The sequence below is a fragment of the Castor canadensis genome, chromosome 5 (assembly GCF_047511655.1).
Source record: "Castor canadensis chromosome 5, mCasCan1.hap1v2, whole genome shotgun sequence".
Classification (NCBI taxonomy): Eukaryota; Metazoa; Chordata; class Mammalia; order Rodentia; family Castoridae; genus Castor; species Castor canadensis.
Genome location: NC_133390.1, coordinates 146325132 through 146340738, shown reverse-complemented (window position 1 = coordinate 146340738; position 15607 = coordinate 146325132). Strand labels below are relative to the sequence as shown.

General features: G+C 40.5%; 1 protein-coding gene across 2 annotated transcripts in view; it reads right to left on the bottom strand.

The window, feature by feature from the left end:
* Positions 1-12976: 12976 nt before the first annotated feature.
* Jag1 (jagged canonical Notch ligand 1) overlaps positions 12977-15607 on the bottom strand; it is a 35853-nt gene continuing 33222 nt past the window's right edge. For both annotated transcript variants that reach the window (XM_074074340.1, XM_020151879.2), the window contains one exon: positions 12977-15227. In XM_074074340.1, coding sequence (XP_073930441.1) covers positions 14770-15227 — 458 coding nt within the window. In that variant the 3' untranslated portion in view covers positions 12977-14769. The remainder of the gene's footprint in view (positions 15228-15607) is intronic.

Here is a 15607-nt window from a genome sequence, read left to right as displayed (position 1 = left end):
ACCCTGGAAGTTTAATCTGGATCATATTTGTCCAGTAGAAGATGAAATTTTTTTATCCTGGAAATTTTTCTACAGGCAAAATTTAAAGTCAGTGGAAAAATAGGAAATCTCAGGAATGTTGTTCACATTGAACACTTCAAGAATAGAATAAAATCACAATTTTTCTAAGAAACAGTTCTCTGAAGGTATTTAGTATACCTTACTAGGAAATAGCATAAAAAGAACAAACTTTGTGGTTGGCTTCATGTGGTTACATCTGATAGACTTAAGAACATTATTACTTCCAGATTATCAACATGGAGGTAAATGAAAGACCTCAGTCTTTCACCTAGGAGACTAGGTAAAGATTCTCCTCTCCTCGGAGGGATTTAATTATCAATTTAAAAAATTGAAGCATTTACACAATATCATCCTAAAACAAATAGAAAAGAAACCATTCAAAGACCATCCATCCTATATATCTTTTTTTCTGCTCACCCTCAGGCATTCTTTTGAAGTAGCATCTACCCTAAGTAATAAGAAAAATCAATTCTAGCTACTCAGGAGGCAGAGATCGGAAGGATCTTGGTTTGAAGCCAACCCTAGGCAAATAGTTTTCAAGACCCTATCTTGAAAAAACCCTTCACGAAAAAGGGCTTGGTGGAGTGGCTCAAGCCCTAGTACACAAAAAAAGGAAGAAAGAAAGATCCAAGTATATTCCCCAACGTGTTACAATTATCAGCAGAATGACCAGAAAAGGTCCAACAGAATAAAAGAATGTGGAAACAGGCACAGTGTAGGTTCATGCTTAAGATGAATTGCTGGTTTCTCCCACCTCATTCTGCCCTTCCTATACAAAAGAATTTTCTTCATTTGTATTATAGGGTGAAGCTTATCAGAAGGCAACCAGCCATATTTTACTGCACCATTTTGGGTCCTGAAGTTTAGTTAAGGTCACAAAGCCTGGCCATGGATATAAATACTATTAATTTGGTATTCCAAACTCTGCCCAAGTGTCTGTCCCTTTCCTGTAGTCCTAACTTCATTACCGCTCCAAAAGCCCTGTCTACTGGTGTCCTTTCTTTATCCCCCTTAGCTTTTTTTTTCCTGCTCCCACCTGATTCCAATCAAAGGATTCTGTAGACTAGGAGGGAGCCCAACACAATGCTGTCTCCAGTGGAGATAATTCATCTTAGGACTGCTAGGAATGCAAATCTCCTGAGAACATGGTAGAACTTTATTTCCATGACCATCATGGGCCTCTCTCTTAGACCAGTGTTCTAGATGAGCTCTTTACTGAAGACTAGACCACAGTGTATCATTGAATTTTCACTGAGGCCACAAAAAACCCTAGTTATGGTCCAAGGGACAGCTCTGTGGAAAAGAGTAGAAAAAAAAAAAAAAAAAAAAGGCCCTACTCTAACAATGGCTATTGCTACTCCAGAACTGGAATCAATTTGAACTTGAGACATCAGACAAGGTTTTTAATTAATTAACCAGGGCTTAATGGTTAAAGAGATACTTGGACTTATAAATGATTTTTTTGCAAGAAAAATCTTGGCATTAGAGTTTGTTATGTTGGAGAAAATAATGATTACTGTGATCTAAGAATGAAAATACAACATTTGGGATGTAGAGAGATGTCCTTTTCACAGCCTTTATGCTCATGGATTTTAACAGGGTTAACAGAAAATGGTTCAGGACTCCCACACTATGGCATATGTTTAAGGAATTTTGCCTTTAAGCATTTTCCTTCTGCATGTGTGAAACACCCCTGGATCTCTTATTACTTGAGTGGTTATTTGATTCTTTGGATGTACAAAGGGGAAATGAATGCTGGTGGATTTTTTTGTTGCTCATTAGGTGAGATATGAAACAGTCTTTGTTGGAAATGGTATGTGTTTTGATATTCTTAGCAGTCTTAATAACTTGACAAGTGGGACCCTGTCAATTGTCACAGTCAAAAACAACAAATTCTTCAACCACTTAATACTCTAAATTCATATTCAAGTTTCTGTGACTATGATACTTGGAGGAGTCTGATTTGATGAACATTAAAACTTTGAACTCCCTAATTTTCTTAATGTCTTGGATTCTAAGCCACTTCTTGTGCTTTCAAATGACATTTTAATAAATACATGTTGTTTGTTTTTTAATGTCCACACACAAGAAATGTCTAGGAACAATCCGTGAGTTTTTCTTAACATATTTTTTTCTCTGCCACCAGCAGCTAACTGCCATCCAGCTATGCATATGATTTGTTGAATGCAAAGGAGCAAACATTTTTGCTCAGAGAAAGAAGTGAGTGTTGCAACTTTTTTTGTTCCCTTATTTTAATACTAAAGAAGTACGGAACGTGCATTTCATTTGTTAAAAGAACAAGACTCATGGGCTGCTGGTAGAGTAGTGCTTCACGTGTATAAGACCCTGAGTTTGCTCTCCAACACCACAAAAAAAACAAACCTCAGAAACCCTTTATGTTTTGATTTAGGAAGAATATAACTTATCTGAATGAAGTATCTCAAGGTGTATCTTAGGGATAACAGTGGAATCACAGTGAAATTATTTTCTGTTTGGTATCATGTTTGGATTTTAGCACAAATTGTTGTGCATGTTAGTGGCCTTTGATTTTTAGAAGAGTTTGGCCAGACCAGGCACGTAAGAGAAGGAAATCTCTGTGCCCAAGAGAATAATGGCCTGGGCTCAGTGTTGCCATTCTGGGTTTCCTTGAGCAGGTTCTACTGTAATATTTCCACAAAACTGCAGTTGAGTGGGTCTCTTCTGAGGTAACAAACAGCTTTGCCAAGAGCCCAAAATTCTCCATTCAGCATGCTGCGACTTGAATATGAAAATCATTTAAATTTCTTCTTTTCTCTTATGAGGAAATTTCCAAGCTTGATTTGTCAAGGCAAGTTAGTTCATTCCTTGGTATTGAAACAGTAATGAACTGAAACATGTTGGTACAAGTAAGAAAAAAATAAAAATTAAGCTAGTTTCTCTTAAATAGTTTAAAGCCTTTCTCAGTACAGAATAAATTAAGCATTGTAAAATGAAGTTAATTCAGGTAATTACTCAGTACGGAAGTCTAACCATATATATCATTGATACTGCAACTTCAGGGTATAATTAAATTCTCAGAAATCTGTAGAACTCCCTGTAATTTGATTTCCATATATATTTAATAAAACAGAGAATGAATATATGTCAATATATATTTCCAGTTATCTAGAACTACTCAATAAGGGATTTGAATGTAATCATATTCAAATAAGTTTCATTTGCAATATAATATTGGCATATACCATATTACATTGTCAGTGCCATTACTGTTTCTTATCAAAAATTGATTCTTCATTTAATTAAGAAAAAAAATCAATAAAACCATACATTTGGCCCTAATAAAGCATCTGATCAGGTGCCTGCAGGTGTGAATTTGACAGATCCCCAGAATAACTTTCTTTAATTGCGTTTTAGAAGCCAAACACTGCCATAATCACTAGGAGAGCTCTTTTCTCCTATTGACATGATTTTTTCATGTTTTATTTTAAACTACTTGAATAGTTTATAGCTGTGCATGTCTGGGGGATGAAACTTTATATAGTAAAAATATATTTTTTATGAATGAAGGGGAAATTGCATTAAAAATTAGTGTGTGTCAGTTTTGTTATTCAAAAATAAGTGACTTAGCCCCACGGAACACGTATCCAAAAACTATTTTCCAAACATGTTATTTTAAATTATGTACTATTTATAAAAACAACAACAACAAAAAAAAAAACCTTCTCCTCCTAGAAGCAATTCTTGGGTTTTGAATACTTTATTAAAGTAGTTAAGGTAGCCATTTGAACAATTGCCCTAAAGATTTAGGTATAGAAAGTCCAGTGTGAAACACTGGAATTAAGTTGGCCCGTAAGATTTTGGGATGCTCCTTACAAAGTGAACATGTTTCCACCTTACCCAACTTTGAATTACAATAGACCTCGTGATGTGTGTGTGTGGGGGGGTAAGTAGGTGACCTTGCCTCTTTCTAGAGAAACTTGACATTCCCCAAATGGACTCATTTCCATGTTGTAAGTAGATGTAGTGTTTGTGGGCCAACTCTTTCTCTACATTACCTTTTATTTCAGTATCTCAGACCTCTCTGGTCATTTGTAAATAATTTCCCCTCTGGTCCTATACATGACTTTCCAAAAGCATTTTAACATCATGTTGAAATCATACATTTAAATAACTATGCATGAAACAAAGTATAACTACAAGTGATGAATCCTTACCCCATTCTTCTTACTGGTGTTCACCATGTGGCCTAATCCAAAGAAAAGATGTCCTACCTGGACTTGGGGCCTGGAATGGAGATCTGGAACTGCATAACAGTATGGTGCTACAAGCCACAAACCCTGGGTCCAGGCTGCCACTTTGCCACTGATTAGTTTTTTGTTTTGTTTTGTTTTGTTTTGTTTTTGTGGTACTGGGGTTTGAACTCAGGGTCTATTCCTTGCACCACTCCACCAGTCCTTTTTTGTGATGGATTTTTCCGAGATAGGGTTTCGCAAACTATTTGCCTGGTCTGACCTTGAACTGTGATCCTCCTGATCTTTGCTTCCTGAGTAGCGCCCAGCTACTGCTAATTAGTTCTGTATGTTTTGGGACAAATTACTTAACCTTCTGGGCCTCAGTTTCTTCATCTATCAAATAAAATTTTCTAATATTTCAAGTGCCACCCATAGCTCTTAGAGTGCTAATGTAAACATACCGCTCCTGTGTGTTAATTTCCCAGGTGTTAATTTTTCCATCTGCTTAAAAATGGATTGGTACATTGGTCGGCCACATGTTGGAATCACCTGGATAGCTTCTAGTTCAGTCAGACTCCCCAAAATTGAACCTATGCCTGGGCTTTGCTATTTTGAAAGCCCTCTCAAATAATGTTTCTTTTTTGATGCCATAGTTATCAACTGTTTTTTAGTGTGTTATGTGTTTGTGCATATGTAAATCCAGCAGTTAAGAGAGGCAAGGCTGGCTTAGAGATCTCTTAGTATCTCTTAGAAGAAGGGCTCTCTGCAAATCTGAAGTATACCTCCTTTCAAACAAATGAGTTGAAAATTTGAAGGGTGGGGGACAAGGTGTCATACAATTTAATCATACAAAGGGATGTGTTTCATTTTCTTCTGAGGACCCTCTATATTTGTTCTGCTGCTTTAGACCCTACACATTCAAACACACCACTTTGCCAACATTGAGAAATTGTTGCCCTCATTCAGAAGATGAGTTTTTAAAGCACCTAAATAATTGTCTAAAATTTTTACATAAACCTCTGGGGTTTGCCTTTGATCCATGATCATTAATATCATTAATAGGCTCTCTAAAAGTGCGTGTGAATCTCAAGTTAACATTTGGCAGAGCCATGGAAGAATGAATGCTTTTAAAATAGTTTGGCTCAGAAAGCATATCTGAAATAACCCTGTGGGAAAATCAGGAGACTTTCTCATCCTCCAAAGGATTACCTAGGATGAAATAGTGACCTTATATTTTAAGTTCAGTTGCATTTCTTCAAACCTCATTCATTACTCAGTCTGATTTATTTAAGGGGGTGAAGTAGGTTGTGAAAGGGGTTCTACAATGATGTACAGTTTTTGTGTTTGCTTTTTGCTTTTTATACAGTTCCCAAAAGATTTTTTTCATCATAACGTGTGTGTGTGTGTGTATACATATATTTTGAAAGAAAAAGACCAGCTTCTGCAAGAGATTTACTACAACTTTTTTCTCAGAAACTAGTGCCGAAGACCTCACCTCCTTGGGCTGTAAGCAATCAAACCCCAGAAGGCCGAGTGTGTCAGGGTGAGCAGAGCGCTGACCTCTGCCGGGGGAAAGGTCACCTCAGCACATAAGACTCAAAGGCGAGGAAGAAAAAGCAACTCCTCAGCAGGGAGTTTGACTTGCTTTAGGGCAGAAGAGCTTTTGTAAATGAGTTCCCAGTCTCCCACGCCCTCTCCCCTGCTCTTATGTTACTAGCCCTATCTCTGTGCTTAAGTTCCCTCTGTCTCTTTTCTCTTCTCTCTTTCTCTGTCTCATTCAGTACATACACAGACTTTTACTTGCTCCCCTCTCTTCACCTGCCCCTGGAACTGTGGATAGATTGGCAGACTGTGCTCCAGGGGAGAATCGACTGGGAAATTTTCTAGGCCCGGTGGCTCTCAAGGCCTTTTCAGTTCCTCCTTCACATGGTTGACTGGTGAGAAGAATGCAGAGAGCTGTTTCCCAAACCCACTGTGGGTGCCTGGGAGGGTTCATACCAGCTCATCCATTCCTCTTGTCAGAGGGAGAAGGTGGAATGGTAAATCAGAGTGACCTCCAGCCAGGATGTGGGAGACTGGGCTGGGCGTTTGGGACTTGTCCCAGAAGGAGGAGCCTGGAAAGACCTTCCTGTAAGGATGCCAGAGGCTTGTGAAATAGCAGCATGGGTTTATTTGTATATTCTCCTTAAAATGTTTTTCTAGTGGGCCTTTTCCCAGTGCCATTCAGCTCAGCACAGAGACCACATGGGTAGAGCCTGGGGCATTTGGAAAAGCTTTCAGGTGGCTTGTCAGTGAAAGTGCCCCATCCACCTGAAAGTACAGGTCTGGAAGCAAGGGCTCTCTATTGCAGAAGTGCAGGGGATTTGTGTTGTTGGGGTTCTTATTTTGATTCTAAGACTCCAGTTGGAAGAGCATTCTAGATCTCACCTTAAATCTATTCAGGCTCAAAGACTCTTCATCTAGGAATTTTCTACAGCAAATTGGCAACACTTTCCTTTGAAGACAGTATTTCTTGAGACTGGCTTGTCAGATCTCATGTTCTGGTCCCTCATTGTAGAAATGACTTTGGCTCTTATTCTGCATGTTTTTCAGATCTAATTCCAGATTCTAATAATGTTTTAGGAAAGCTTACTGAACTTGAGAGAAATCTTAACTAGAGAGGAAAGAACTGTGTTCTAATCCTCATTATTTCTAGGCTAGCAACGCAAACACGTGTGGAATTTGTTTTTTTGTTTGGTTGTGTGTTTGTTTTGTAGTTTTTTTTTTTTTTGGTAGTACTGAGGTTTGAACTCAAGGCCTACACCTTGAGCCATTCCACCAGCCCTTATTTTGTGATAGGTTTTTTCCGAGATAGGGTCTCTCAAACTATTTGCCCAGGCTGGCTTCCACCCTCGATCCTCCTAAGTAGCTAGGATTACAAGCATGAGCCACCAGCGCCCAGCTTATTCTTGTCTTGAATGAGTTTTTCTTTCTGCTATACTGGTAGCAGGTGCTGAATTAATGAGAGAAAAAGCCAACAATTTGGATAGTCTCAACCAAATAGAAAATCTTCATGTGACCATAGGCTGGTATCATTCCCTTTGTAAGAGTTTTCTATCACCATGTAACAAACTGCTATAAACGTTGTGGCTTGAAAATGCAAAAATTTATTACCTCACAGTTTATGACACCTTTTAGCTGGGTGCACTGCTCGGTATCTCAAAAGGCTAAAATGAAGTGTCAACCATTGCTTCATCCTCATCTTGGAGTCTCAACTCAGGAAAGATCTGCTTCTGAGCTCCCTTGTGTTAACAGAATTTAGTTCTTTGCAGTTGTGGGACTAAGGTATCTGTGTCCTGCTGGCTGTTGGCCATGGATTTCTTAGAAGCCTTTCTCAGGTCCTTGCCATGTGGCCCCTCCATTTCACTAAAGGAGAAATCTCCATTCCCTTGCTTGAATCTCTTTCACCCTTTGAGTCTTCTGACTTTTCCTTTTGTGACCAGAGAAAACTTTCTGTGTTTTTAAAAAAACAATAATAACCACCACCTCCCATGATTAGGGCAGCCTCACTTGGATAATTTATATTTTAAATTCCACTTATCTTGGACTTTACAACTGCAAAATCCCGTCACTGCGGTGCATATATTATTGTTTTAGGGAATAACCAAGGACCAGGAATCTTTGGGGGCCATGTAGAATTCTGCCTGTGACTAGATCTAACAGCCATTAGCTCTTCTCTGACAGAAGACCCATTTATTGGGGAGAAAAGAGACTGCCATTACATCAGACTCTAGCTGAATTCCTTAATCTTTTAATACATTCTTATATTGCAAGTTGTTTAGAGAAAATACTAATAGCAACATTCTTCTTCCTACATGAATACATGGCACATGCTCACTGTTTTCATAACAGATGCGGAAACCCTGGGCACAAAAAATTTTGGAAACTTTCCCATGTCTCTCCAGACCCAAAGCCCAGAAACTTTTGTTAGGATATAGTGAGAGAAAATTCAAAACCAGGAGTTGGGAAGGAAAAGCTGGGACACCTGGCTCCAAAGTGCATGCTGTTGACCATCCACCACATGGCCTAACTTTGCACACCAAGAGGGTAAAAGTAACAGTAAAGCAACTGACAGGTCCATGTGGCAATACACCCTGGAGGGAATGCTCAGGACCTTGTAACTGCACTACAGCCAGCACTGTTCAATTGAGAACTCAAAGGAAGTGTAGAAATAATGGGGTATGGGTGTGGAGAAAACCCAAAGTTGTGGTGAGGCCTAACCTTCTTCCCCTCCCAGCTCCTTCCTGCTTTCTTTCCTTTGCCCCAGAGGCACTTTTCCTTGATTTTATGCAGACCTATATGCTGTTTCACATTTTTTGCTCTTCCTTCTGCTTTGTGCCTTGCGTTCTCTGAAAAGTACTTCAAAAAAACATCACTGCAAGGCCTTGAGGGCTTAAACTTGGAGGCTTTTTCTGTCTCCAAAATGGGATTTGTCCAAGTCATTAAGTGTGAGTACCTCAATGCAGAGGAAACTTCTACATAATTCTGACCTACCCTGGCATGACAAACAGGTTAACAATGACTTGTGGGATTGTTTCTGATCCATCAGTGCTGGGTAGGGCGACAGTAGGGGAGTAGTCTTTTAGTAGTCTTTTTAGAGTGTTGGAAGAAACAGAGCTGTCTACAGGTGGTTTAAGGAACTCCTAGATGTGTCTGTGGTAGCCCTACTGCATATTGGATGTGGTGACCTTTGGCACATTCAAACAGCTTAGACTTTAGTAATTTTAATGCTCAGGTGATTTTTCTGTGGTAACTGAAAGGAACTTGCCAGGGACGGGGGTGTAGTCAGACAACGTGGGATGGGGCCTAATTGTAACTACAGTCGCCTCACACAGGACAGAACTCTTGCAACTGAATCTCAGACCCAGAGAGCAGCACAGCAGTCCTGAGAATGCCCATAAAGTGCATATGTGCACAGTAAGGGAGGAGCAGAACCTAGGGCTACTGTTGATTTCCTTTCTGAACCCCTTTCCTGTGATTCACTTTCTGAATCTATGAAGCAGAATCTACAAAGGAAATCTGAAACTTTCCAAGAACAAAGGAACAACCTACAAAGGAATGGCACTTAAATCTGCCTAGGATTTAGAAAACACCTCCTGCTCCTGATTTTTAAAGATGACACTTTCTAGGCAAAAGTAGCTCAGACGGGTTACATTGTTTTTGCTGTCGTTCCTAGCAGCCTCCCTTGAGTCTTGGCATTGGTTTTCATTTAGTGCTGATCTCCCAGTGCTTTACCTTTGAAAATCACATCCAATGTAGAATATTGGCAAATTCCCCAATGAAGCAGGAATAAAAAATGCTCAGGAAATGAGAACCCCAAGTTCTAGCCCTGGCTGTTGCTACCAGTATGAGCAAACCTCTGAATCTCTGTAGGCCTCAGTTTCCCCTTCTGGGAAAATATGGATGGATTAGATCCTTTGGTGGGGAGGATCCCCAGTTTCTTTAACATTTATTTAATCTGAGATGAAGGCTTTTCAACTTCACGTATCTCAGCAAGGATGAAACGTAGCAGCTTTTCACTCTTGAGGTGCAAAATAGTGAGAGGGCACATCCGTTTGGTTGCATGAGTAGTCATTAGGAAGCCAGCTGCAAGCTTGTATTTCCCTCTAGGATCATGAATGAGCCCACTGGCCCTGCCAGGAGAGTTTCTCTTTAAAACAAACCTGTTACTTTCAGCTTTGTTTGCTGGTACCAGTATTTGCTGTGAATAATTCAACCCTTGGGTGCCCTGGTTTGGATATTCTTAGTGGGTAGACTTGGGGAGAGAATAGGATGGGGGAAGAGGGTGGATCTGGGGAGGCTGTGGTCAGACTTCCATTCAATGTCTTACTGGATTTAAGAGCCTTTACTCCAAGTTAATTTTCTTGACTTGCATATCGCAGGTTAATACTGGACCCATGCATAATGATACATAATTTGAGACTTGTAAAAGCTGCTTTGGACTTGAAAGAAATACACTCTATGCCAGGAAGGTTGTGCCCAGCATGCAAGAGCAAGTAACACAGGTAGAATGTATGTCCAAAGTGAGGGAGCCGCGCCCTTTTGACACAATCTCAGAGGATGCCATGCAGGTGTTTTGGCCCCTCTGATGCCAGGCAACCATATAGCTGCATCATCACTCCCCCACACCAACTTGTTCATACTCTTCACAACCATTGGAAGGCAGTTGTTCTCCAAGGAGAATTCGTTACTTGTAATATGCCCAGAAATATCTCATGAATTTTAAGTGATGCAATAAGATTGCCCTGATGGTTTCTAAACTTTTGAAGACTTCTGGGGCCAGAACCCTAAAGAACTGCCTTGAGGCTCTCTTCCACCTCAGATAACTAAGCTGTTTGTTGGCACTGTTAAGAGACTGTCAGAGTCTGAGCCGGGATGTTTAGCTGCTTGTGGGGTGGAAAAAAAATGTTAAGAAAAGTAATTGTTGTTTTTGCAAACCATCTATTTAAAAACAGAACCTCAGGAAGCAGATTTCTGTTCCAATGCTTGGATGAATCAGAGCTTACAAAGTATAAATACACATTAGCAAGAGGAGGCTTCCCATAACCCATGTGCTTTGTGTCTTTCCAGATCAAGAACCTCTGAACTCGTTTCTCATTCCCAGTAGAGGCAAGAAAGAAAGCCACAGCCCAAACAGAAACGGTAGAGCATTGCACAGCCCCTACAGGGGTTTGTTCCCCTGTAGGCCTGTAGTTCTTCCTTAAAGGCAACTGGTGTTTAGTTGCACACATGTGCATTGTGGGATAGGTATAAGGCATTTAGAAAGGTGGAAAACCCACGCTGTGGTTCTTTACTGCTGAAGAAACTTTACTAAGTTAACTTTGACTCACTGACCCTTCAGATCAGCTAATAAAGATGAAGCATTTAGACCACAACTTGCTCAAGGGGCAGCATAATTATTTTACTTAAAAATGATGTCAGGTGGCAATTTAGCAACAAACTGGCTTCCAGGCTATTTAATTCCGGTTAACAAGTAGGAAAAACATTATAATTAATGAACAGCTTGGACTTTAGTACTTTTAGCAGAGTTGTTCTCAAATTTTACTGTTAGAACCTGAGAAGGAAGGGACAAGAGAGAGAACTTGTTGAAATGCAGATTTGCAGTCTATTCCAATAGTCTTGGGCTATACCAGGGAATCTACATTTAAGAAAAAAGTCACTGGCAAATTATGCTTGTGGATCATTCTCACTTGGTTTTTAGTTAAGATTTTTCCTCCCTTTTCTATTCTGATTGTACACTGTGAAAGTCTAGACTCTCAGGATAGGGTTTTCCATCCTAAAATAATCAGCTGTAGTCCCCTGACCCCAGGATAACCATGATTCCATTGTCCTCTTCCTCTTCTCTTCACAATTAAGATCCTGGCTTTGAGCAGGGCCCAGAGGAGCCTGATCTATGACCTCCCACTACTAAGAGTATCCTGGACAGAAAGCTCATTAAGACAACACCCATGAATTTCAAGATCCCTTCCCTCCTGGAATGAGGAATTGCAGGAGCTTATTAAACTTTTTCTTGGCACAAAACTATTTGGCAATTTCCCAAGGAATTCTGGGGTCCTGCAGGATCCAAGTTTATAAACCACTAGAACAAGGTATTGCTTCGGAGTGGTGTTTGAACCCAGAACTTCTAAACTGAACTGTTGCCATGCTTATAGAGTCCTACTTCTCCCTCCCCCAACCTTGCAGAAACCATCTGTCTACTACCAGAGATTAATGACAAAGTGTTTCTACACCAAGGCAGGGAGATGTCATGGGAATCTAGACTCATCGCTGTCCAGGTCCTTTAGGCTGCCTCAATAAGCCAAAACACACTGTTGGTGGCTCTTAGGGCTGTTGCAGACTGAATCCCTTGATGACCTCTGCTCATATACAAGGAATCAGGGGCACTTAAAGCCCATCATCCATTATTAAGCAGTTTCCCATCTGACAATTCCTAGCTAGCTAGAAAAAAGATAGTTTCCCAAGAAAAATGCATGCCCATCTTTCACTCAAAAGTTTGTTTGTACTAGCTGGAGTTACACTATGAAATTCAGAGATAGGTAGGGGTAGAAGCAACAGGGTTCAGTCTGAGAACAGTAAGCTTGGCTTCCTAACTAGAAACAAGAATCTCCTGGTGACTTCACAAGGCTGCAGGAAGCTAATGTGACTTATCCCTCTGTTGCTACACAGGAGCCAGAGACAAAGCTTTTCTCCTCTCTCATACCATAATGTGGGGGCAGGCAGCAATACGCATCTTGGCCTGTGGCCCCCAGCAGCCAGAGGGAAGTACAGCACTTTTGTCCTCTACAGGTGGACAGTCCAACCCTGGAACTTCATGGATGCCCAGACACCCAGCATCCCAAGGCTGCATGGTGAGGCAGCTCAAGTCACTGAGCCAAGGTGATTAGTAGATAGGTCTTAATTCTAGACAACCTACTGCACAATGGGGACACACTTCCATTGGTAAGTATACACAAAAGCCACAAAGGTTTGGTCTGTAAAATGGCAGAATGTCAGTATTAATCCAAATAGCGGGGAGTCGGGGTGGGGGGTGGAGGAGGGAGAGGAATGAAAGCATTAAATCTCCCTCTTCATCCCCCAATTTTAAACAATTCTAAATTGTTTCAAACCTCTTTAGGGTAATGGGCGTTTCCCATGAGTGCGCCCAAACAATTCATCTCCACACTACAGGCCATTAATCCAGTGGTGTTTATTCAAGCAATATTCACACTTGCTGTTGAAAAACAGCTCCTGCTTACAGCGGCCCCAAGGTTTGAGAACTTCAGGTGATTTTTGTGGCTGAAAAAGTTTCCAGTACTTTACCTCTCCCACCAGGTGCTGCCTGCTATAGATCACCAGCATAGACCGGTGGGGTGACAAAGGCACACAGCAAAACTGGGGAGAACTACATATGCTCACAAGAGGCCACGCTGTTCCACGTTTTCATACAAAAAATTTAATAAATAGTACTTTTCAAAACTTATTGCCAGAACAACACATCAAAGATGCACTTTTTTGTTCATATAACACTAATTGGACAATACAAAGCATCTTCACGGTCTCAGTGGTGAACCAACAAGATTACTCTGTTTTATAAGCCTTTTTGATCTTAAACTTTAATAGCACTTTGATTTCCTCACTTAAGGCAGGCAGTGTACTCTATGGCAAATCTAAACAGTGATCTTACTGGACATTTTATGGTTCAAGTATTCAACTAGCTTATTAGAATACTCCCTAAATGCAGTAGATAACAAAAAAATCAAATCTACAAGTGGTTCAATATTACATACGAATGGTGAAAAGAAATCAGAATTTACAAAATAAGATTGGTATGCTTCCAACTTCACACAATTAATTTGATATTTTTAATGATATTCAACCACTCACATCTTGGCTACATTAAGTCATAGCTCAACTTATTCCCTTAAACTGCTTTGTAGCAGGTTACCTGCCTGTCTCTTTTCAAGTCTAAAGCAGGAAAAAAGAAACAGAAAAAGAAAAAAAAAAAAAGAACCTGTTCTAGACTAATTCTCAAACTGCCTCAGTCAGTTCTTAAAACGTGTCTTAAAGTGATGCTATATAGAAGGTGTTTTAACATCTGACATCGTACAAAAAAAACTCCATCTGTATCCCCAGGCACAGAAGCCTATCCTGTCATTTTAAGATAAACTGTTTTCAAACACCTTAATTTTGGCTTATAGGCAACATGTAATGAGAAAATAAAGTTCAAAAAAATAAAGCCATACACTTACAATGCTATCAAAAACCTTCAGTCCTAAACACATACATATAAATAAAAAGGAATGATGTTTTAAGGCTCTTGATTATTAAGTTAATAAATCAAATATACACAGTGATTAATAAAAAAAATTATTTACATAACTATACAAAAATTCTACTTTTGACACATTTTCCTCTTTAAATTCTTCATTTTACCAGCAATTGCTGACATCAAAGCCCCCCTCCCCCAACAACAAAAATACAATAAAAAAAATAAATAATAAACTCATTTGTGATAGTTGCTGTGGTTCTGAGCTGCAAAGGCACTTTCAAATACAGAACTACTTGTACGTCATCATAAAACCAATATACAAAAACAACTCAAGAGTCAATAAATATAAATAAAACTATGATCCTAAGACTGCATCACCATTAGGACATCTGGCAGGAGTGGAAGCTCAAGGATTAGGGGCTGGGCAATGTCCCAGAAGCCTGATCCACAAGGTGTCAGCTGCAGGGGAACACACACCCATACACCGGGCACGTTCAACTTGTTTTTTGCATAGCTGTGAGATGCAGCACTCAGTTTCCCAGCCAACCACAGAAACTACCATTGCCAGTGTAAGCCAGCTTGTCGAAACTTAAATTAACACAGGGATTCTAAGTCAACAGCCTCAGACTCAAATATGACAACAGTCTAAAGAAACTACAAGCCCTGAAGTGCCCTCAGACTCTACCTAGCGGCAGCACTGCCTGCTGTCTGCTATACGATGTACTCCATCCGGTTCAAGCTTTGGGCACTTTCTAAGTCTCTGTTGTCCTGTTTGTTTGTCCAGTTTGGGTGTTTTGTCGGTGTGCCATTGGGGGGCTTCTCCTCTCTGTCTACCAGCGTGTATGCCGGCTGTTTGGCAAACCGGGCTTTTTGCTGGTGTTTATCCATGTCATCCTCCTCAACTTCGGAGTTGTGTGTCCTTATTTTCGACATTTTGGAGTTTTTGTTCTCGTAATCCTTGATTGGGACTGTACTGGCTCCATGCTTCTCAATGGGGTTTTTGATCTGGTTCAGCTGCTCCCGCACGTTGTTGGTGGTGTTATCCTCAGAGGTCGAGTGCGTGTGGCTGCTTGGCTTCCGCCGCTTCCGCACACACCAGTAGAAGGCCGTCACCAAGCAACAGATCCAAGCCACCGTTAAGACAGAGCTCAGCAAAGGAACCAGAAAATCTGCAAGGCAGGCACAGAACCAATTAAAAAACAAAACAAAAAACCCACAATACTGGTTCTCCGGTCCTAAGAGGGGTAACAGTAGGGACACATCCCTTTTCACAACTGTATATTGTCACTTCACAGCTTGATAAGCAAGTGCTAGGATCATGGCCCTTGAAGACCTTGGCACTTTTGCCCCCAGAGACCAGGCAGCTCCTACACTCTCTCCAACTCTACACGGGGAGAGCAGTTTCTGGTTAAATCCAAGGGATTCAGGATTGAGACTGGTTTTCACGAACCCTATCCAAGTACAGATAACTCAAATTCCTCGTGGTTATGTGCCCATTTCTTGCCTCACTACAGTAATGATGCTCGCTTAAGGAAGCCTGGACACCCTG